The sequence below is a fragment of the Cherax quadricarinatus genome, chromosome 75, assembly GCF_038502225.1.
Source record: "Cherax quadricarinatus isolate ZL_2023a chromosome 75, ASM3850222v1, whole genome shotgun sequence".
NCBI lineage: Eukaryota > Metazoa > Arthropoda > Malacostraca > Decapoda > Parastacidae > Cherax > Cherax quadricarinatus.
In genome coordinates, this window is record NC_091366.1 from 1,568,274 (window position 1) to 1,592,659 (window position 24,386).

The 24,386-nt window shown below is 43.1% G+C and overlaps 1 protein-coding gene across 6 annotated transcripts in view; it reads right to left on the reverse strand.

Annotated features, from left to right (window-relative positions):
* LOC128691878 (glucose dehydrogenase [FAD, quinone]) overlaps positions 1–24,386 on the reverse strand; it is a 55,230-nt gene that overhangs the window by 25,660 nt on the left and 5,184 nt on the right. Inside the window, exons 2-5 of one of the 6 annotated variants that reach the window (XM_070100878.1) lie at positions 17,559–17,767; positions 6,321–6,507; positions 2,735–2,866; positions 1,565–1,686 (exon numbers count right to left, since the gene is read on the reverse strand). In XM_070100878.1, coding sequence (XP_069956979.1) covers positions 1,565–1,686; positions 2,735–2,866; positions 6,321–6,507; positions 17,559–17,767 — 650 coding nt within the window. Of the gene's footprint in view, positions 1–1,564; positions 1,687–2,734; positions 2,867–6,320; positions 6,508–6,844; positions 6,990–7,323; positions 7,605–8,174; positions 8,296–17,558; positions 17,768–24,386 lie in introns of those variants that run through there. The other 5 variants (XM_070100879.1, XM_053780839.2, XM_053780838.2 and 2 more) reach the window with 5 other exon arrangements.

Sequence of the window (24,386 nt, forward strand, 5' to 3'; positions counted from 1 at the left end):
CTACATACTTGACCAGGACAGTAACACTATATACTTGACCAAGACAGTAACACTACATACTTGACCAGGGCAGCAACACTACATACTTGACCAGGACAGTAACACTACATACTTGACCAGGACAGTAACACTACATACTTGACCAAGACAGTAACACTACATACTTGACCAGGGCAGCAACACTACATACTTGACCAGGACAGTAACACTACATACTTGACCAGGACAGTAACACTACATACTTGACCAGGACAGTAACACTATATACCTGACCAGGACAGTAACACTACATACTTGACCAGGACAGTAACACTATATACTTGACCAGGACAGTAACACTACATACTTGACCAGGACAGTAACACTATATACTTGACCAAGACAGTAACACTACATACTTGACCAGGACAGTAACACTATATACTTGACCAGGACAGTAACACTACATACTTGAACAGGACAGTAACACTACATACTTGACCAAGACAGTAACACTACATACTTGACAAGGACAGTAACACTACACTCTTGACCAGGACAGTAACACTACATACTTGACCAAGACAGTAACACTACATACTTGACCAGGACAGTAACATTACATACTTGACCAAGACAGTAACTACATACTTGACAAGACAGTAACACTACATACTTGACCAGGACAGTAACACTACATACTGACCAGGACAGTAACACTACATACTTGACCAAGACAGTAACACTACATACTTGACCAGGACAGTAACACTACATACTTGACCAGGACAGTAACACTACATACTTGACAAGGACAGTAACACTACACTCTTGACCAGGACAGTAACACTACATACTTGACCAAGACAGTAACACTACATACTTGACCAGGACAGTAACATTACATACTTGACCAAGACAGTAACTACATACTTGACAAGACAGTAACACTACATACTTGACCAGGACAGTAACACTACATACTGACCAGGACAGTAACACTACATACTTGACCAAGACAGTAACACTACATACTTGACCAGGACAGTAACACTACATACTTGACCAGGACAGTAACACTACATACTTGACCAGGACAGTAACACTACATACTTGACCAGGACAGTAACACTACATACTTGACCAGGACAGTAACACTACATACTTGACCAGGACAGTAACACTACATACTTGACCAGGACAGTAACACTACATACTTGACCAAGACAGTAACACTACATACTTGACCAGGACAGTAACACTACATACTTGACCAAGACAGTAACACTACATACTTGACCAAGACAGTAACACTACATACTTCACCAAGACAGTAACACTACATACTTGACCAGGACAGTAACACTACATACTTGACCAAGACAGTAACACTACATACTTGACCAGGACAGTAACACTACATACTTGACCAGGACAGTAACACTACATACTTGACCAGGACAGTAACACTACATACTTGACCAAGACAGTAACACTACATACTTGACCAGGACAGTAACACTACATACTTGACCAGGACAGTAACACTACATACTTGACCAGGACAGTAACACTATGGACTGACCTTGTGAACAGTAGCACTGTGCAGAACATGAAGGTTTGGTCTGCTGTTTGCTGGTCTTAGATATTCCATGGCTGTCGAAGATCTAAGCCCGTCTTTAATTGAAAAAGTTGAAATGGGAAATCCTGGGGAGTGAAACCGTGTTTTATTAAAAAATGAATTCATTTTAAAAAGTGATTTAAACAAACCCACACACAGAAATTAAAATAGAAGGTAAGTGAAGTGTTTTATGTTTTATTTTACAAATGATACTCTAGTAGACTAAGAAGTGTTTATTTGTTAGGGAAATTTTGTCATAATATCAGCCATTCAGTGGTTCTGGGTGGGAAGTGTGACTAGATGGTGTGTCTAAGGCAGGAGTCCCTAACCTATGGCCCATGGGCCACATGTGGCCCTTCTAGGAAGTAGATGTGGCCCTTACATGAAATTACAAATTCATATTTAATGTAGGTTCTACACTGTAGTGCTAACAAAATTATGTGGCCCTCATCACACATTTGACCATCAAATGTGACCCACTTGTGTAGAAAGGTTGAGGACCACTGGTCTAAGATATAGTGTAAGGTGGGTAGCAGTGACCTAATATTAATATGTATTTGTGTATATCTGTACCTAAATAAACTTATTAACTGCTGTCTTAGTGGTGTTGGACTTGGTGTACAAGTGATGCTTAATATGTATAAGGACTATGTGATGTAAGTCAGGTCCAAGAGCTGTCAGGTGGAGGAATCAAGTTAGGTGTAGAAAGAAGGGACTTAAAGACAAGGTTAGTCATGTCTTTTGCATCTAGGCTGGTTCATGTACCTGACCAGGTTTCCACACTGGATCTAGTTTATGGGTATGACTTTAATCAAGTGACTTAGGTCTGGAGGATTTTCCATATACGTGTACCCTGTTTTTTCTGTCATTCTCCTGAAGAGACCTTCACTTGTTTTTTCATGTGAGTTTCTTTTTACTGTTAATCATTGTTTAGATCACTTTTGTATTGAATTTTTAAAATTTGTTGACTAACCTGCACATTAAACAAAAATGGTTTCTTCTGTTTCTCCATTAAGGTATTTTCTCCATTTAGTAACAGGCTGTAGTTGCAAGTCCAGCTTATTATACCTCATAGCATATTTTACACAAGTAATATTTATCAATAAATTATTAAATAAAAAAGGCATACTGTACCAGTTTGTTCTGGGCCATTGTAGTCGATATTGGAGTAGCCGAGTTCTTGACCCCCCTTTACGAAAGCCTCTATAGTGCCTGTTATTTGTGATGGGGTGACTCCAATGGGTCCACCACGACCATGGAAGGCCTCTACCAGTTATAGAATTGGATTAATAACAGAACATAATACAGGTCGGCCATCACAAATCCAGCATCATTTGGACTTGTATTGTGCCGGATTAGTGAGTTTGCCAGATTACAGAGTTAGAATACACTTAATTAACCTATCAATAGACACTTTTTGCTAAATCTTCCTCATTTTCATTACTGCTTTCTCCTCCACTGATGAAATTTGAGTCAGTATCATGATGAAATTTGAGTCAGTACAATAATGAAATTAGAAATTACTAAGCTAGCTGAAATTAGTGCTGGATTACTGATGGAACTGGATAGCTGATTGCTGGATTAGCGATGGCCAACCTGTATACAGGCAGGCCCTGCTTTACAGCACTTCACTTTAAGGAGTTTCGCTAATGCACCAGTTGTCAGTTACAGTCATTCTTCATTTATTCAGACTTCCTACAATGAATATATTCATGACTCACCATAAGCTAAGGATGAAAATATTTTAAGGTAAGTAATGTGTGTACTGTACAGTGGACCCCCGGTTAACGATATTTTTTCACTCCAGAAGTATGATCAGGTGCCAGTACTGACCGAATTTGTTCCCATAAGAAATATTGTGAAGTAGATTAGTCCATTTCAGACCCCCAAACATACACATACAAATGCACTTACATAAATACACTTACATAATTGGTCACATTCGGAGGTAATCGTTATGCGGGGGTCCACTGTATATGTATTTTTTAGGCCTACCTCTGTTGCTCACTTAATATATGATAGAGATATTACCTGTTCACTGTGATTTTATTACATTCATACATAGTATAATACAAGATAGTCTTTTATTGTCAAAATAGAGTACAAATATTGTATTGTAAAATTAAATATGGCAAATATCTTCCTCTGGATCAACTTTTTCTCCCTTTTGAACTTCATTTTTCCCTTCAAGGAGATGCCTTGATGCTCACACAGCCTTGATTCAAGGAATTGGAGCCATCCTTCCTTTCCACCACCAAAATACTGGTATGGTAATGTTAACTTTTAAAGGGGTGGAGAGGTAAGCCAGTGGAAGGCCTCGGTCAGATGACCAAAAGCTCCAGATGTGGGTCATCATATGACTAAGACCCGCGTTCGGAAACACTTGTCCTGGTTCCTGACAAACCGTACCTTACCTACCGTAACCTAAACTAACCTTCCTTTCCTCGAATCAAACCTTATTATACTTTTAATTTCCCAGGTGCTGTATAGCTAATGTAGCTCTTGTGGCTCCTCGTGAACATAATACAGAGCAGTAATTATGTAAGTATATAAACGATCCTTCACCCTTAGAAATAATTTTGATGATGCCTGGAATAGTTGATCATAGGTAAATTCAGTTACTAGTGAGGACACCACTGCTCTTGGCATCCATGGTAGGAACATAGCTAGTGTCTGCCACTCTACTTCTGTATATGCATCTCATACAAGCACACACACACACAGAGTGAAGAAGCAGGTCCAGTAGCTGAGTCTCGACCCCTGCAACCACAATTAGGTGAGTACAGTTAGGTGAGTACACACACACACACACACACACACACACTAGCAGTGACTCAACCTCTGCAACTACATATAGGTGAATGTGTGTGTGTGTGTGCATGGGCACACACACATACATGGATGGAAGGGAACACCAACAAGTGCTGGACACACTACACAACCAAGAAGGAGGTGAAGAGGCTGCTAAGTGAGCTAGATACCACAAAGGCAATGGGACTGGACACCTCTCCATGGCTCCTGAGAGAGAGAGAGAGAGCAGAAGTACTGTGTGAGCCATTAATAACAATCTTCAACACAGCTATCTAAACAGGCATTTATTTATGGTGTGGAAGACAGCAAAAGTAGTCCCAATCATTAAGAAAGGAGACAAACAGACAGCATTAAGCTACAGATCAGTGTCAATGACATGTATAATATGCAGTCATAGCTAAGATTATCAGAAGAGTGGTGGAGCACCTAGAAAGGAACAAGCTTATAAACGATAACCAGCACGGTTTCAGGGAAGGAAAATCCTGTGTCACAAACCTACTGGAGTTTTACGACAAAGTGACAGAAGTAAGATGAGAGAGAGAAAGGAGAGTATGTAGATTGGATTTTCTTGGACTGTAAGAAAGTTTTCGACATAGTTCAGGACAAGAGATTAGTGCAAAAACTAGAGGAGCAGGCAGGAATAACAAGAAGGGCACTGAATGGATCAGAGAATACCTGACAAGAAGGAAACCACGAGTGATGGTATGTGGTGAGGTGTCAGAGTGGGTGGCTGTGACTAGTGGGATTCCCCAAGGGTCAGTCCTAGAGCCAGTGCTGTTTTTGATTTATGTGAATGACATGACAGAAAGGATAGATTCAGAGGTGTCCATGTTTGCAAACAATGTGAAGTTAATGCAGAAAATTCAAGTGGATGAGGATTAGGTAAGACTACAAGGGAATCTGAACAGGCTGCAAGCCTAGTCCAACAAATGGCTCCTGGAGTTTGACCCCCACTAAGTGAAAAGTCATGAAGATTGAGGAAGGTCAAAGAAGACTACAGGCAGAGTATAGACTAGGGGGCCAAAGACTGCAAACCTCACTCAAGGATCCTGGGCTGAGTATAATATAGAGCAAATCTCCTGAGGTGCACATCAACCAGATAACTCCTGCAGCATATAGGTGCCTGGCAAACCTAAAACACTATACACCATGTATGTCTGGCCCATACTGGAGTATGCAGCACCAGTATGGAACCTACACAATACACCTGATCAAGCATATCATGAAATTGGAGAAAGTGCAAAAGTTTGCAACAAGACTAGTTCCAGAGCTAAAGGACATGTCTAATATGGAGCAGTTAAGGGAAATCAACCTGATGACACTAGAAGATAGGTGGGAACATGATAACAATGTATAAAATACTGAGAAGAATTAACAAGGTGGACAGAGTTAGAAAGTTTCAGTGATGGGACACAAGAAGGGGACATAGTTAGAAGTTGATGAGTCATAGGGATGTTGGGAAGTATTTCTTTAGTCTCAGAGTTATCAGGAAGAGGAACAATCTGGAGAGTGAAGTAGTGGAGGTAAGATCCATACATAGCTTTAAGAAGAGGTACGATAAGGCTATTGGAGCAGGGAGAGAGTGGACCTAGTAACAACCAGCAAAGCTGGTCCAGGAGGTGTGACTCAACTCCTGCAACCCAATAAAATAAAAACAGCCTGACACTAATCAGATAGAGAATGCACCTATAAATCTGCCTGGAGTTTACTTGGAAAGAGTTCTGGGGTTCAACGCCGCCATGGTCTGGTCTGTGACCAGGCCTCATGGTGGATTAGGGCCTGATCAACCAGGCTGTTACTACTGGCCGCATGCAATCCAAAGTATGAACCACAGCCCGGCTGGTTAGGTACTGATTTTAGGTGCTTGTGCAGTGGAACACTGGAAAGTAATACGCGGGTTATAACTTACCAGTTTCCCGGACAGGCCCCCGATAATCCTCTTGTTTAATGAAGTACGGGAGGACGCTGAGGTAGTCCCAGCCTGGGTTGCCCACTGCTGCCCACTGGTCAAAGTCCCTCCTGTTACCTCTCACATATATCATAGAGTTGACCGTGGAGCCACCACCCAACACCCGCCCCTGGTGCTGCCTCGCCGCCTGCGGTGTTGCAAGATAAAAGAATAAAGGAATTTGAATTTAAGTACAGGTACAAGAAAGTCAGATTTATTTGCACTGAGGCTCTCGTTCAAGTGTCAAAATCTTTTTGCTGATCATGTGGATAGAATTTCACTTGGAAATTCAAATGTTCCATGGCATGGTTGGCAGCACACTTGCCTCACTTACTGAGTGTCCAGGGTTCAATCCCCAGCATGGGTGGAAACATTGAGCATGTTTCCTAAAACCTGCTGTTACTGTTCACCTAGAAATAAGTAGGTACCTGGGTGTCAGTTACCTTACACTTGCTGTCACTGTTCACCTAGCAGTAAGTAAGTACCTGGGTGTTAGTTATCTTACACCTGCTGTCACTGTTCACCTAGAAGTAAAAGGACCCCAATGGAAGTAAGTCACTCTGTCTGACTGTTTTGGGTTATCCCAGGTTCTCTACACATATGCTGCTATGTATGATAATTCTATGTAACTGTATTTGTATATACCTGAATAAACAAACTTTGTTACTATTTCACTTCATTACCTAACATAATACTCCATTCTACTGATTACACAGCAACACAGTAAATGACCATATGACCTGTCTTTGTAATACTCATTTGTACTAAATTGTTATCTGTTTTACAATAATTTTTGTACCACTGAATATATCATTGCTTAGTTAATCTTAAGTTAATTTTAAGTCTGCCCATAATGCTCTGCATACAAGTGGCTTTGGCATGCTGCACTTTAAAAATTGTATTCCTTGTACTTCTCTGTATCATGTTCAAATTAATAAATAAATAAATAAACAAATAAACTTACTTACTTACTGTACTTGAGTGTTAGTGGACTGGTGTGGGTGGCATCCTGGGGGACAAGATTGAATGGCCACAATGGAAATAAGACAGACAGTAAACCATACCCCCGGCCGGGATTGAACCCGCGGTCATTGAGTCTCAAAACTCCAGCCCGGGGGTATGGTTTATTTGCAATCGTGTCATTACGATTTCTTAAGTCATGTTGACGGCAGTGAAGGGACTTGAGCTAGAGTTCGTCACGGCCACGCTAGCTGGAGATTCGTCTGTAAAAACTTGCATTTGTGGTCACAGAGGTGCCTGTGCTAACCTTCCTATGGTGTAGAAATATACCTAGTTGGATGAATCTTATTGTGGCTAGCTGGTCTAGTGGCTAGCGCGACGGGCTGGAGTTTTGAGACTCTATGACCGCGGGTTCAATCCCGGCCGGGGGTATGGTTTATTTGCAATCGTGTCATTACGATTTCTTAAGTCAAGACAGACAGTCCTTGATGATGCACTGACTATCCTGGGTTATCCTGGGTGACTAACCCTCCCTACTCTGGGTTATCCTGGGTTATTAACCTTCCCTACCCTGGGTTACCCTGGGTGACTAACCTTCCCTACCCTGGGTTATCCTGGGTTATTAACCCTCCCTACCCTGGATTATCCTGGGTGACTAACCCTCCCTACCCTGGGTTATCCTGGGTTATTAACCCTCCCTACCCTAGGTTATCCTGGGTGACTAACCCTCCCTACCCTGGGTTATCCTGGGCTATTAACCCTCCCTACCCTGGGTTATCCTGGGTGACAAACACTCCTGGGATCTTCTTACAAAGAATTCTTCAACGCTTGTTCAACCTTTGGACAAAGACCTACTTCGACTAGTGGATGGTACCACTATGATCCCGCCTCCGTCTGCTTCAAGTCACCTCACTACAGTATATAAGCCACGTCTACGGCCCTATGCTGTACATTCTACAAGATTGATGGACTGAACACATCGACTCCAGGCTGAGGGACTGATTACCTCATACTCCTCCTCTCCTTACGCCTTCCTCTTTGTATTGGACTGATGAAGCCACTGTGTGGCGAAACGTTTCCTGAATAAAGATTCCCATATGCTGCATAAGTGTCTCATAAGAACATAAGAACGAAGGAACACTGCAGAAGGCCTACTGGCCCATGCGAGGCAGGTCCATGTCCCTACCGGCTTAAGCCAATGCACCCAACCTAGTCAGGTCAGGTCACATTGAGTTAAGGGAGGAACACGGCAACCGACCTGTTAGCACAAGCTATCAGGTCTAACTCACACCCACCCACATCTACTCATGTATTTATCCAACCTATTTTTAAAGCTACACAACGTTCTGGCCTCTATAACGGTACTTGGGAGTTTGTTCCACTCATCCACAACTCTATTACCAAACCAGTACTTTCCTATATCCCTCCTGAATCTGAATTTTTCCAACTTAAAACCATTGCTGCGAGTCCTGTCTAGGCTAGATATTTTCAGCACACTATTTACATCCCCTTTATTTATTCCTGTCTTCCACTTATAAACCTCAATCATATCCCCCCTGATTCTACGTCTTTCTAGAGAGTGCAGTTTCAGGGCCCTTAGTCTATCCTCATAGGGAAGGTTTCTGATACATGGGATCATCTTTGTCATCCTCCTTTGTACATTTTCCAGAGAATTTATATCCATTCTGTAATACGGTGACCAAAACTGTGCAGCATAATCTAAATGAGGCCTAACCAAGGATGTATAGAGTTGAAGAACAACCTGAGGACTCCTATTATTTATGCTTCTTGATATGAAGCCAAGGATTCTATTAGCTTTATTGCGAACACTTATGCACTGTTGTCTTGGTTTCAGATTACTGCTAACCAGAACTCCTAAATCTTTTTCGCAATCCGTAATATTAAGATCTACATTATTTAGTTTATATGTGGCATGGTTATTGTCCTGTCCAACATTTAGAACTTTGCATTTGTCTATATTAAACTGCATCTGCCACTTCTCCGACCACTGCATCAGTCTATTCAAATCTTCCTGGAGTGCTCGAATGTCCTCGTCAGAATGAATTCGACGGCCTATTTTGGTGTCATCGGCAAACTTGCCGATGTCGCTCTTTATGCCCTCATCTATGTCGTTTATGTAGATTGTGAACAGCAGGGGGCCCAACACTGACCCCTGTGGAACACCGCTCGTGACGCTTCCCCACTCTGATTTCTCCCCATTTATGCAAACTCTCTGCTGCCTATTTGTCAACCATGCCTCTATCCAGGAAAAAATTTCTCCTCCTATTCCATGTGCTTTAATTTTCCTCAATAGTCTCTGATGTGGGACCCTGTCAAAAGCCTTACTGAAGTCCATATACACAATATCATATTCATTACCATGATCTACCTCCTCAAATACCTTAGTGAAAAAAGTTAATAAATTCGTAAGGCAGGAACGCCCCTTTGTAAAACCATGCTGAGATTCGTTGATTAATTTATGCTTTTCAAGGTGGCTACGAACTGCCTCGGCAATTATTGATTCCATAAATTTTCCCACTATGGAGGTTAGGCTTATTGGTCTATAGTTCGAAGCTAAGGACCTGTCACCTGTTTTGAAAATAGGTATCACATTTGCCATTTTCCACTTATCTGGCACCATGCCAGTTTGTAGTGATATGTTGAAAAGATTAGCCAAAGGTGTGCTAAGCTCCTCTTTACATTCCTTTAGAACCCTTGCATACAGTTCATCAGGGCCTGGGGATTTGTTAGGTTTTAATTTATCTATTTGCCTAAGGACCATGTCACTTGTGACCCTAATCGTGCACAGTTTATTATCGTCCTGTTCTACATAATTTATCATTACTGGAATATCGCTGGTATCCTCCTGTGTAAAAACTGAGAGGAAGTATGTGTTAAAAATTCTACACATTTCCTTATCACTGTCAGTGAGCTGACCCGAGGAACTTTTGAGTGGGCCTATCTTGTCCCTGATCTTACTTCTGTATACCTGAAAGAATCCTTTTGTGTTAGTCTTCGATTCTCTTGCAACTTTAACCTCATAATCTCTTTTTGCTTTTCTAATTCCCTTTTTTATTTCTCTCTTTAACTGAATATATCGATTTCTTAATTGCCCCTCTCCTCTTTTGATTTGCCTATATATGCCTCTCTTTTGACCAATCAGATATTTTAATCTATTGTTCATCCATTTAGGATCATTTTTGTTTGATCTGATTTCCCTATTTGGAACATAATTTGACTGAGCAGCTAGAACTATGCCCTGGAAAGCATCATATCGGCAACCATCACCACCTACCTGACCCCTAGTCAGGTCATTCCAGTTCAGCCCACCTAAGTAATTTTTCAGTCCTATGAAATCAGCCAAGCGAAAGTCAGGGACGGAGACTTGATTGCCATTATTAGGGGAATTCCATGATATGTTAAAACTGAGTGATTTGTGATCACTCTCCCCAAGCTCATCATTAACCTCAAGATTATTAATTAGTGTTTCCCTACTGGCAAGAACCAAGTCAAGGAGGTTATTTCCCCTAGTTGGCTCTGTCACAAACTGTTTTAAAAAACAATCCTGGATCGTATCAAGAAAGTCACCCGACTCTAAATTTCCTGTCAAATTGCTCCAGTCAATCTGTCTATAGTTGAAATCTCCCATTAGCACAACATTTTCGTATGTAGATGCCTTACGAATTTCGTCCCATAGAAGTTTACTGCACTCCCTATCAAGATTTGGGGCCCTGTAAATCACACCCAAAATTAGTTTTTCTCGGCCCTCGAGAAGCTGTAACCAAACAGATTCAGTGGCTGGCGCTTCTAATTTAATATCTTGTCTAACACAACAATTTAAATTGTCTCTGACATACATCGCTACTCCACCACCTTTCCTGTTGACCCTGTCAGTGTGGAATAACTTATAGCCTTGTATGTGACATTCAGAGGGCATCTCTCTATCTTTCAGATTGAGCCAGGTCTCTGTTATAGCAATAATATCTATGTTTCCTGCACTTGCAATTAATCTTAGCTCATCTATCTTATTTCTAACACTCCTGCTATTAGTATAGTAAACCTTAAGGGAGCTAGTCCCTTGCTGCCCTCTGCTGTCCCCCTTTGTTTGCTGACCTGTTCTATTGTCTTTATTTATAACTTCATGCTGAATGCCTTTTATACATTTAATGTTTCCAACCCTAGTGTTGCAACCTGCTTGTTTCCCACACACACCCATACCTCTATCTTCCATCAGTTTAAAATCATAGGCATTTCACCAATGGCCTTCTCAATCGAGTCTGCAAGTGCTACCACCCCTGCAGTATATAAGCCACGTCTACGGCCCTATGCTGTACATTCTACAAGATTGATGGACTGAACACATCGACTCCAGGCTGAGGGACTGATTACCTCATACTCCTCCTCTCCTTACGCCTTCCTCTTTGTATTGGACTGATGAAGCCACTGTGTGGCGAAACGTTTCCTGAATAAAGATTCCCATATGCTGCATAAGTGTCTCAATCTTCAACTTGTCGGTTTTTCAAACCATTCATCACACACTCCCTACCCTGGGTTATCCTGGCTGGCTAACCCTCCCTACCCTGGGTTATCCTGGCTGGGTAACCCTTCCTACTCTGGGTTATCCTGGCTGGCTAACCCTTCCTACCCTGGGTTATCCTGGGTGACTAACACTCCTTACCCTGGGTTATCCTGAGTGGCTAACACTCCCTACCTTGGGTTATCCTGAGTGGCTAACACTCCCTACCCTGGGTTATCCTGGGTGGCTAACACTCCCTACCCTGGGTTATCCTGAGTGGCTAACACTCCCTACCCTGGGTTATCCTGGGTGACTAACACTCCCTACCCTGGGTTATTCTGAGTGGCTAACACTCCCTACCCTGGGTTATTCTGGCTGGTTAACACTCCCTACCCTGGGTTATCCTGAGTGGCTAACACTCCCTACCCTGGGTTATCCTGGGTGACTAACACTCCCTACCCTGGGTTATCCTGGGTGACTAACACTCCCTACCCTGGGTTATCCTGGGTGGCTAACACTCCCTACTCTGGGTTATCCTGAGTGGCTAACACTCCCTACCCTGGGTTATTCTGAGTGGCTAACACTCCCTACCCTGGGTTATTCTGAGTGGCTAACACTCCCTACCCTGGGTGACTAGTCCACCTTGTCCCATGTTATCCTGGGTGACTAACCCTTTGGGGTTAAAAATCCCAACAAAATCTTATCTAACTAGTTCAATAGCCCAGTTGTTGCTGTAGCCTTACAAAAACCATCATAGTATATCTTATAATGGATAACTGACCGAAACCATGCCCAGCCCTTCTAGGGTAGGATAGGTGCCTGAGCCAGAGCTTGTAGCTCACAAGACTGTCATTCCCATTAGCCTCCTTGGGGCTTGGATGGCAGACCAGAGAGGCCTAGCTTGTGGCTAGGCCTGGGGACACTTGATCCCAAAGATGAGGAGGTAGGCCTGGGGACACTTGGTCCCAAAGATGAGGAGGTAGGCCTGGGGACACTTGGTCCCAAAGATGAGGAGCTAGGCCTGGGGACACTTGGTCCCAAAGATGAGGAGGTAGGCCTGGGGACACTTGGTCCCAAAGATGAGGAGCTAGGCCTTGGGACACTTGGTCCCAAAGATGAGGAGGTAGGCCTGGGGACACTTGGTCCCAAAGATGAGGAGCTAGGCCTGGGGACACTTGGTCCCAAAGATGAGGAGGTAGGCCTGGGGACACTTGGTCCCAAAGATGAGGTAGGCCTGGGGACACTTGGTCCCAAAGATGAGGAGGTAGGCCTGGGGACACTTGGTCCCAAAGATGAGGAGGTACTTGTACCTCCTCCCATGGGAGACTTAGGTCTCAGACACTCCCTAAAGAGGGAGTCAAGGCCGGGCCACCACTTGGAAAAGGCCCGGGCCGGAAGTATTGGCGAATCTTTAATAATAATAAAATAATAATGGCTAACTGATACTCATAATATTGAACTAGTATAGTATACCATTATAATGGATAATATTGAACTAGTATAGTATACCATTATAATGGATAATATTGAACTAGTATAGTATACCATTATAATGGATAATATTGAACTAGTATAGTATACCATTATAATGGATAATATTGAACTAGGATAGTATACCATTATAATGGATAATATTGAACTAGTATAGTATACCATTATAATGGATAATATTGAACTAGGATAGTATACCATTATAATGGATAATATTGAACTAGGATAGTATACCTTATAATGGATAATATTGAACTAGTATAGTATACCATTATAATGGATAATATTGAACTAGGATAGTATACTATTATAATGGATAATATTGAACTAGTATAGTATACCATTATAATGGATAATATTGAACTAGTATAGTATACCTTATTATGGATAATATTGAACTAGGATAGTATACCTTATAATGGATAATATTGAACTAGGATAGTATACCATTATAATGGATAATATTGAACTAGGATAGTATACCTTATAATGGATAATATTGAACTAGTATAGTATACCATTATAATGGATAATATTGAACTAGGATAGTATACCCTATCAGAAATTCTGGGAACAAAAAAGATGTAACGAAATAGCGAAATAAAATTAGCAAAATCAGATGAACCCCAACTCCCACCAACAGAAACAGCAAACAGACTCAATGATTTCTTCTCCACTATAGGACAAAACCTTGCCAATAAAATCCCAAGCTCAGATACCCCACCAAATGACTACCTCACCGGCAACTACCCGAACACACTGTTCCTAGCTCCGACTAACCCATACGAAGTCTCCCTTATTATCAACGCACTGAAAAACAAGGCAGGAGATTTAAATACCTTACCACCCTTTATATACAAAAAACTGTCACAAGTGCTATCACCAATCATTGCAACACTCTTTAACAAATCCATTGAATCCTCCACCTTCCCTACAGTACTCAAAATAGCAAGGGTCACCCCGATCCATAAAGGAGGAGACCAAACAGAGTTGAATAACTATAGGCCAATATCCAACTTACACCCTCTCTCAAAAATCTTCGAAAAATTAATTCATAAACGAATCTACTCCTACCTCATCTCCCAAAACATACTCAACCCCTGCCAATTTGGATTCAGGCCTAATAAAAATACTAATGATGCTATTATACACATGCTAGAACATATATACACTGCAATAGAGAAAAAAGAAGTCCCACTGGGGATCTTCATTGACTTACGTAAAGCTTTTGATACAGTTGACCATGACTTGCTCCACGTAAAATTGTCACACTATGGTATAAGAGGGCACTCCCTCAACTACCTCAAGTCTTACCTCAGCAACAGAAGCCAATATGTGTACGCAAATGGGGCAAACTCTTCCGCACAACCAATTACAGTTGGTATCCCACAGGGAAGTGTCCTTGGCCCTCTTCTCTTTCTCCTATACATAAATGACCTACCAAATGCTTCGCAATTACTCAAACCCACACTTTTTGCAGATGACACTACATACGTCTTCTCTCACACGAGCCCAGTCACGCTAGCCAATACTGTAAATACCGAATTACAGAAAATATCTACCTGGATGAGGACTAACAAACTTACACTAAACATTGACAAATCCTACTTCATTCAGTTTGGTAACAGAGCTACAGATGTCCCTCTTAACATTACGATAAACGGATCACCTATCACAAAGCTAACAGGGAAAATTCTTAGGAATCCACCTTGATAATAGACTCAAATTTCATACACAAAGACTTGGCAGACGATGCACCATCCCCCCCAATGAAAAGCAGTGGTGTCACTAGCACGCTAAGAGACCATACAATAAGTGTCAGGGGCCCGAGACTGTTCAACTGCCTCCCAGCACACATAAGGGGGATTACCAACAGACCCCTGGCAGTCTTCAAGCTGGCACTGGACAAGCACCTAAAGTCAGTTCCGGATCAGCCGGGCTGTGGCTCGTACGTTGGTTTGCGTGTAGCCAGCAGCAACAGCCTGGTTGATCAGGCTCTGATCCACCAGGAGGCCTGGTCACAGACCGGGCCGCGGGGGCGTTGACCCCCGGAACTCTCTCCAGGTAAACATATACAACAAATTTCTAAGAAAATTTCCAAGACTGTAGGCATACTATCGAAGATACGGTACTATGTTCCACAGTCAGCACTCCTGGCCCTCTATCACTCTCTTATTTACCCCTATCTCACCTATGGAATTTGTGCATGGGGCTCAACAACAATTAACCATCTCAGACCACTAATTACCCAACAAAAGGCTGCAGTTAGAATGATAACAAATTCCCACTACAGGCAGCACACTCCACCAATATTCAAAACACTCAACCTACTCACCATACAAAACATCCATACTTATTATTGCACTTATTACATACATAGAACACTTAACTCTGATATTAACCCTCCCCTCAAACATCTCCTTGCCAACCTCAACAGAACACATGACCATAACACAAGGCACAGATCACTCTTTGATGTTCCTCGTGTCCATCTCACACTATGCAAAAACTCAATGCACATAAAAGGCCCTAAAATCTGGAATTCATTACCTGTAAATATAAAAGAAACACTACCTGTTTATAAATTCAAGTCTCTTCTCAAAGATCACTTACTCACCCAAAACCAAATAAATACTGAATAACTGAACCTTATAAATTGTATATCTTAAATGTTTCTCACAATTATATCATAAATGTTAAACCTAAACCCCAAACTAACTTTATTATCTTGTGCTTATTATTATTAAAGATTACCCGGTATTCTCCCGGCCCGGGCCTTTTCCAAGTGGTGGCCCGGCCTTGGCTCCCTCTTGAGGGAGTGTCTGAGACCTAAGTCTCCCATGGGAGGAGGCACAAGTACCTCCTCATCTTTGGGACCAACTGTCCCCAGGCCTAGCCACAAGCTAGGCCTCTCTGGTCTGCCATCCCCGCCCCAAGGGGACAAATGGGAATGACAATCTTATGAGCTAAAGGCTCGGGCTCAGGCACCTATTCTACCCTAGAAGGGTTAGGCATGGTGTCGATCATCTTAGTTAGTTAAAGATTAGCCGGTATTCTCCCGGCCCGGGCCTTTTCCAAGTGGTGGCCCGGCCTTGGCTCCCTCTTTAGGGAGTGTCTGAGACCTAAGTCTCCCATGGGAGGAGTCACAAGTACCTCCTCATCTTTGGGACCAACTGTCCCCAGGCCTAGCCACAAGCTAGGCCTCTCTGGTCTGCCATCCCCGCCCCAAGGGGACAAATGGGAATGACAGTCTTATGAGCTAAAGGCTCGGGCTCAGGCACCTACCCTACCCTAGAAGGGTTAGGCATGGTGTCGATCATCTTTATAGTAATCTGTTTACATTAATGTTTTATCACTGATTTCATCATTGCTTAGTTAATCTTAAGTTAATTTTAAGCCAGCCCGTAATGCTATGCATAGTACAAGTGGCTTTGGCATGCTGCTCTTATCTGTATTTTTTGTACCTCTGTATGTGTGCTCAAATTGTAAATAAATAAATAAATAAGTAAATAAATAAATGGATAATATTGAACTAGGATAGTATACCATTATAATGGATAATATTGAACTAGGATAGTATACCATTATAATGGATAATACTGAACTAGGATAGTATACCATTATAATGGATAATATTGAACTAGGATAGTATACCATTATAATGGATCAAGCGATAAAAGTTGTTTCTACCAGTTTCTGCAGATATGTTACAATAAGTGTGGGTACAAGGTCAGCCAGGTGCAGGTATTTATACGGTATACCAGGTGTTAAAACTTGACACAGTTCAGAGGTCGTACCATGACATATTTATATCTGTCGTGTCAATTTACAGTGTCTCTCAGTGTATATACACTGGGAGGTTCATGTCTCTCAGTGTATATACACTGGGAGGTTCATGTCTCTCAGTGTATATACACTGGGAGGTTCATGTCTCTCAGTGTATATACACTGAGATGTGTATGTCAGTGTATATACACTGAGATGTGTCTCTTAGTGTATATACACTGAGATGTGTCTCTTAGTGTATATACACTGAGATGTGTCTCTCAGTGTATATACACTGAGATGTGTCTCTCAGTGTATATACAGTGGTAAATCTAACACCAGTAGAAATAAGTCACTGACTTTTCTTAGTATTATTCTAGTGGGTAATTTACACTATGTATGATAATTGTAATTATGTGTACCTGTGCTTAAATAAAGTTAATTATGAATCAAACAGGACATCATACCTTATTAATAAAGTTTTGGGAGGCATATTTCTGTGGTACCGTTCTGTACCCCCAGTCCAAGGAGTACCTTGGTATGTAAGCTATGGGAGTGAAGCTTGGTATGTTGGTCTCCAAGGGTGGAGGAGGACCTGCCTCCAGTAAGAGTATCCTCCAGTGTGGTACTTCAGAGAGTCTGGCAGCCATCACACATCCTGCTGCTCCTCCACCCACTGTGGGCAAGTATATATGGTTAGTTAGTCCACCCACTGTGGGGAAGTATATTGGGTTAGTTAGTCCACCCACTGTGGGGAAGTATATTGGGTTAGCCCACCCACTGTGGGAAAGTATATTGGGTTAGTTCCACCCACTGTGGGGAAGTATATTGGGTTAGTCCACCCACTGTGGGGAAGTATATTGAGTTAGCTCCACCCACTGTGGGAAGTATACTGGGTTAGTTTAATATATTTATTATGCACCCCATACCCATCTTATGGGCAGTAGTCAAAAGATTACAGAGGAACATAATGGGTCCAGGAACTATACCTCAACATTAGAGGCACATAATGGATCTAGGTACTGGGCCACAAAGTTTTGATAGCTTAAGTTATAATGCTAACGAACTATTTACAGTCAATAATAATTTATTTATGCAGACGTTAATTAGGTCACACACCCAGCAACACATCAAGTGACAGTTCTGGTAGTAAATGTGAGGCTTTTCTCTGATTTTATTTATTTACGACCCACAGTCGTGAGTACCTCACTAGGTTAGATACTAGAGGCTAGGTAGGTCGTGTGTACCTCACTAGGTTAGATACTAGAGGCTAGGTAGGACGTGTGTACCTCACTAGGTTAGATACTAGAGGCTAGGCAGGTCGTGAGTACCTCACTAGGTTAGATACTAGAGGCTAGCTAGGTTGTGAGTACCTCACTAGGTTAGATACTAGAGGCTAGGTAAGTCGTGTGTACCTCACTAGGTTAGATACTAGAGGCTAGGTAGGTCGTGTGTACCTCACTAGGTTAGATACTAGAGGCTAGCTAGGTTGTACCTCACTAGGTTAGATACTAGAGGCTAGGTAGGTCGTGTGTACCTCACTAGGTTAGATACTACCTGGAGTTTACCTGAGAGAGTTCCGGGGGTCGACGCCCCCGCGGCCCAGTCTGTGACCAGGCCTCCTGGTGGATCAGAGCCTGATCAACCAACCAACTAGAGGCTAGGTAGGTCGTGTGTACCTCACTAGGTTAGATACTAGAGGCTAGCTAGGTTGTGAGTACCTCTCTAGGTTAGATACTAGAGGCTAGGCAGGTCGTGTGTACCTCACTAGGTTAGATACTAGAGGCTAGCTAGGTTGTGAGTACCTCACTAGGTTAGATACTAGAGGCTAGGCAGGTCGTGAGTACCTCACTAGGTTAGATACTAGAGGCTAGCTAGGTCGTGAGTACCTCACTAGGTTAGATACTAGAGGCTAGCTAGGTCGTGAGTACTTCACTAGGTTAGAGACCAGAGACTAGCTAGGTCGTGAGTACCTCACTAGGTTAGATACTAGAGGCTAGCTAGGTCGTGAGTACCTCACTAGGTTAGAGACCAGAGACTAGCTAGGTCGTGAGTACCTCACTAGGTTAGATACTAGAGGTTAGCTAGGTCGTGAGTACCTCACTAGGTTAGAGACCAGAGGCTAGCTAGGTCGTGAGTACCTCACTAGGTTAGAGACCAGAGACTAGCTAGGTCGTGAGTACTTCACTAGGTTAGAGACCAGAGACTAGCTAGGTCGTGAGTACCTCACTAGGTTAGAGACCAGAGACTAGCTAGGTCGTGAGTACCTCACTAGGTTAGAGACTAGAGACTAGCTAGGTCGTGAGTACCTCACAAGGTTAGAGACCAGAGACTAGCTAGGTCGTGAGTACCTCACTAGGTTAGATACTAGAGGCTAGCTAGGTCGTGAGTACCTCACTAGGTTAGAGACCAGAGGCTAGCTAGGTCGTGAGTACCTCACTAGGTTAGAGACCAGAGACTAGCTAGGTCGTGAGTACCTCACTAGGTTAGAGACTAGAGACTAGCTAGGTCGTGAGTACCTCACAAGGTTAGAGACCAGAGACTAGCTAGGTCGTGAGTACCTCACTAGGTTAGATACTAGAGGCTAGCTAGGTCGTGAGTACCTCACTAGGTTAGAGACCAGAGGCTAGCTAGGTCGTGAGTACCTCACTAGGTTAGAGACCAGAGGCTAGCTAGGTCGTGAGTACCTCACTAGGTTTGATACTAGAGGCTAGCTAGGTCGTGAGTACCTCACTAGGGTAGAGACCAGAGACTAGCTAGGTCGTGAGTACCTCACTAGGTTAGAGACCAGAGTCTAGCTAGGTCGTGAGTACCTCACTAGGTTAGAGACCAGAGACTAGCTAGGTCGTGAGTACCTCACTAGGGTAGAGACCAGAGGCTAGCTAGGTCGTGAGTACCTCACTAGGTTAGATACTAGAGGCTAGCTAGGTCGTGAGTACCTCACTAGGTTAGAGACCAGAGGCTAGCTAGGTCGTGAGTACCTCACTAGGTTAGAGACCAGAGACTAGCTAGGTCGTGAGTACCTCACTAGGTTAGAGACCAGAGGCTAGCTAGGTCGTGAGTACCTCACTAGGTTAGAGACAAGAGACTAGCTAGGTCGTGAGTACCTCACTAGGTTAGATACTAGAGGCTAGCTAGGTCGTGAGTACCTCACTAGGGTAGAGACCAGAGACTAGCTAGGTCGTGAGTACCTCACTAGGTTAGAGACCAGAGACTAGCTAGGTCGTGAGTACCTCACTAGGGTAGAGACCAGAGGCTAGCTAGGTCGTGAGTACCTCACTAGGTTAGATACTAGAGGCTAGCTAGGTCGTGAGTACCTCACTAGGTTAGAGACCAGAGGCTAGCTAGGTCGTGAGTACCTCACTAGGTTAGAGACCAGAGACTAGCTAGGTCGTGAGTACCTCACTAGGTTAGAGACCAGAGACTAGCTAGGTCGTGAGTACCTCACTAGGTTAGAGACCAGAGGCTAGCTAGGTCGTGAGTACCTCACTAGGTTAGAGACCAGAGACTAGCTAGGTCGTGAGTACCTCACTAGGTTAGAGACCAGAGACTAGCTAGGTCCAGAGTGAAAGCTGTCAGACATACTTCTATTTCCAGGCATCTCATGGATTTTAAATGGTTTCACTAAGTTTTTATTTCCTATAAGTATTATTTTCACCTTGTGTTTATCTTGAGCGAGGTTGAAAAAATATTTTAATTCTGATTATTAGTCCGGAGGGTTAGTAGTAATCCAGGATAACCCAGTAAAGCCACTGTCATCAGAATATCTGGCTTATTTACATGAATAATTTACTCACATCTCTCCTGACAATGTTAATGATTGGTTAATGGGTCATTAACCAACATTTTCACCACCAAAGAATAATTCTTAAGATCTTATATATAGTACACAGTTCTAGGCGTATATATAATAACCTTCTAGTTAACTTATTCTTCGACATTTTGCTTTAGTTTACCCTCGACTCGCATATACAGTGGACCCTCGAATTTAGTCCTGCCTTTTCTAGTAAGTTTATCCAGGTATACACAAATACAGTTACATAGAATTATCATACATAGCAGCATATGTGTAGAGAACCTGGGATAACCCAAAAAAGTATGCAAGACTATTTTTATTATCTATAAAATGTATTTTTTGTTAATATTTTAGGGTGTCTGGAATGGTTTAATTGGATTTACATTATTTCCTATGGGAAATATTAACAAAACATACATTTTATATGATAGTTTTAAATTATACGATGGTTTAAATAGAATATTCATTCTTTTTAATATGTCTTCAGCGATTTTTATGTTTTGAAAGCTTTGTATTATTAGTTTTTATTAGTATTAACTGGAGTGACGGGTCGTCGCCCCCTCGGCCCGATCCCAGACCAGGTCTTCTGCTTACTGGCTTGATCAACCAGGCTGTTGGTGCTGGGTCTGGTCTACTATGAAGGAAGTTTGAACAGACGTGAATGAAAACGAACACTAATGGCAGTCCTTGTTTGATCCACTGTGTCAGGTTCCTCCTTGTTTGATCCACTGTGTCAGGTTCCTCCTTGTTTGATCCACTGTGTCAGGTTCCTCCTTGTTTGATCCACTGTGTCAGGTTCCTCCTTGTTTGATCCACTGTGTCAGGTTCCTCCTTGTTTGATCCACTGTGTCAGGTTCCTCCTTGTTTGATCCACTGTGTCAGGTTCCTCCTTGTTTGATCCACTGTGTCAGGTTCCTCCTTGTTTGATCCACTGTGTCAGGTTCCTCCTTGTTTGATCCACTGTGTCAGGTTCCTCCTTGTTTGATCCACTGTGTCAGGTTCCTCCTTGTTTGATCCACTGTGTCAGGTTCCTCCTTGTTTGATCCACTGTGTCAGGTTCCTCCTTGTTTGAACCACTGTGTCAGGTTCCTCCTTGTTTGATCCACTGTGTCAGGTTCCTCCTTGTTTGATCCACTGTGTCAGGTTCCTCCTTGTTTGATCCACTGTGTCAGGTTCCTCCTTGTTTGATCCACTGTGTCAGGTTCCTCCTTGTTTGATCCACTGTGTCAGGTTCCTCCTTGTTTGATCCACTGTGTCAGGTTCCTCCTTGTTTGATCCACTGTGTCAGGTTCCTCCTTGTTTGATCCACTGTGTCAGGTTCCTCCTTGTTTGATCCACTGTGTCAGGTTCCTCCTTGTTTGATCCACTGTGTCAGGTTCCTCCTTGTTTGATCCACTGTGTCAGGTTCCTCCTTGTTTGATCCACTGTGTCAGGTTCCTCCTTGTTTGATCCACTGTGTCAGGTTCCTCCTTGTTTGATCCACTGTGTCAGGTTCCTCCTTGTTTGATCCACTGTGTCAGGTTCCTCCTTGTTTGATCCACTGTGTCAGGTTCCTCCTTGTTTGATCCACTGTGTCAGGTTCCTCCTTGTTTGATCCACTGTGTCAGGTTCCTCCTTCTTTGATCCACTGTGTCAGGTTCCTCCTTGTTTGATCCACTGTGTCAGGTTCCTCCTTGTTTGATCCACTGTGTCAGGTTCCTCCTTGTTTGATCCACTGTGTCAGGTTCCTCCTTGTTTGATCCACTGTGTCAGGTTCCTTCTTGTTTGATCACTGTGTCAAGTTCCTCCTTGTTTGATCCACTGTGTCAAGTTCCTCCTTGTTTGATCCACTGTGTCAGGTTCCTCCTTGTTTGATCCACTGTGTCAGGTTCCTCCTTGTTTGATCCACTGTGTCAGGTTCCTCCTTTTTTGATCCACTGTGTCAGGTTCCTTCTTGTTTGATCACTGTGTCAAGTCCCTCCTTGTTTGATCCACTGTGTCAAGTTCCTCCTTGTTTGATCACTGTGTCAAGTTCCTCCTTGTTTGATCCACTGTGTCATGTTCCTCCTTGTTTGATCCACTGTGTCAAGTTCCTCCTTGTTTGATCACTGTGTCAAGTTCCTCCTTGTTTGATCCACTGTCTCAAGTTCCTCCTTGTTTGATCACTGTGTCAAATTCCTCCTTGTTTGATCCACTGTGTCAAGTTCCTCCTTGTTTGATCACTGTGTCAAGTTCCTCCTTGTTTGATCCACTGTGTCAGGTTCCTCCTTGTTTGATCACTGTATCAAGTTCCTCCTTGTTTGATCCACTGTGTCAGGTTCCTCCTTGTTTGATCACTGAGTCAAGTTCCTCCTTGTTTGATCCACTGTTTCAGGTTCCTCCTTGTTTGATCCACTGTGTCAAGTTCCTCTTTGTCTGATCCACTGTGTCAGGTTCCTCCTTGTTTGATCCACTGTGTAAAGTTTCTCTTTGTTTGATCCACTGTGTCAGGTTCCTCCTTGTTTGATCCACTGTTTACCTGGAGTTTACCTGGAGAGAGTTCCGGGGGTCAACGCCCCCGCGGCCCGGTCTGAGACCAGGCCTCCTGGTGGATCAGAGCCTGATCAACCAGGCTGTTGCTGCTGGCTGCACGCAAACCAACATACGAGCCACAGCCCGGCTGATCCGGAACTGACTTTAGGTGCTTGTCCAGTGCCAGCTTGAAGACTGCCAGGGGTCTGTTGGTAATCCCCCTTATGTGTGCTGGGAGGCAGTAAAGTTCCTCTTTGTTTGATCCACTGTGTAAAGTTCCTCTTTGTTTGATCCACTGTGTCAGGTTCCTCCTTGTTTGATCCACTGTGTCAGGTTCCTCCTTGTTTGATCCACTGTGTCAGGTTCCTCCTTGTTTGATCCACTGTGTCAGGTTCCTCCTTGTTTGATCCACTGTGTCAGGTTCCTCCTTGTTTGATCCACTGTGTCAGGTTCCTCCTTGTTTGATCCACTGTGTCAGGTTCCTCCTTGTTTGATCCACTGTGTCAGGTTCCTCCTTGTTTGATCCACTGTGTCAGGTTCCTCCTTGTTTGATCCACTGTGTCAGGTTCCTCCTTGTTTGATCCACTGTGTCAGGTTCCTCCTTCTTTGATCCACTGTGTCAGGTTCCTCCTTGTTTGATCCACTGTGTCAGGTTCCTCCTTGTTTGATCCACTGTGTCAGGTTCCTCCTTGTTTGATCCACTGTGTCAGGTTCCTCCTTGTTTGATCCACTGTGTCAGGTTCCTTCTTGTTTGATCACTGTGTCAAGTTCCTCCTTGTTTGATCCACTGTGTCAAGTTCCTCCTTGTTTGATCCACTGTGTCAGGTTCCTCCTTGTTTGATCCACTGTGTCAGGTTCCTCCTTGTTTGATCCACTGTGTCAGGTTCCTCCTTTTTTGATCCACTGTGTCAGGTTCCTTCTTGTTTGATCACTGTGTCAAGTCCCTCCTTGTTTGATCCACTGTGTCAAGTTCCTCCTTGTTTGATCACTGTGTCAAGTTCCTCCTTGT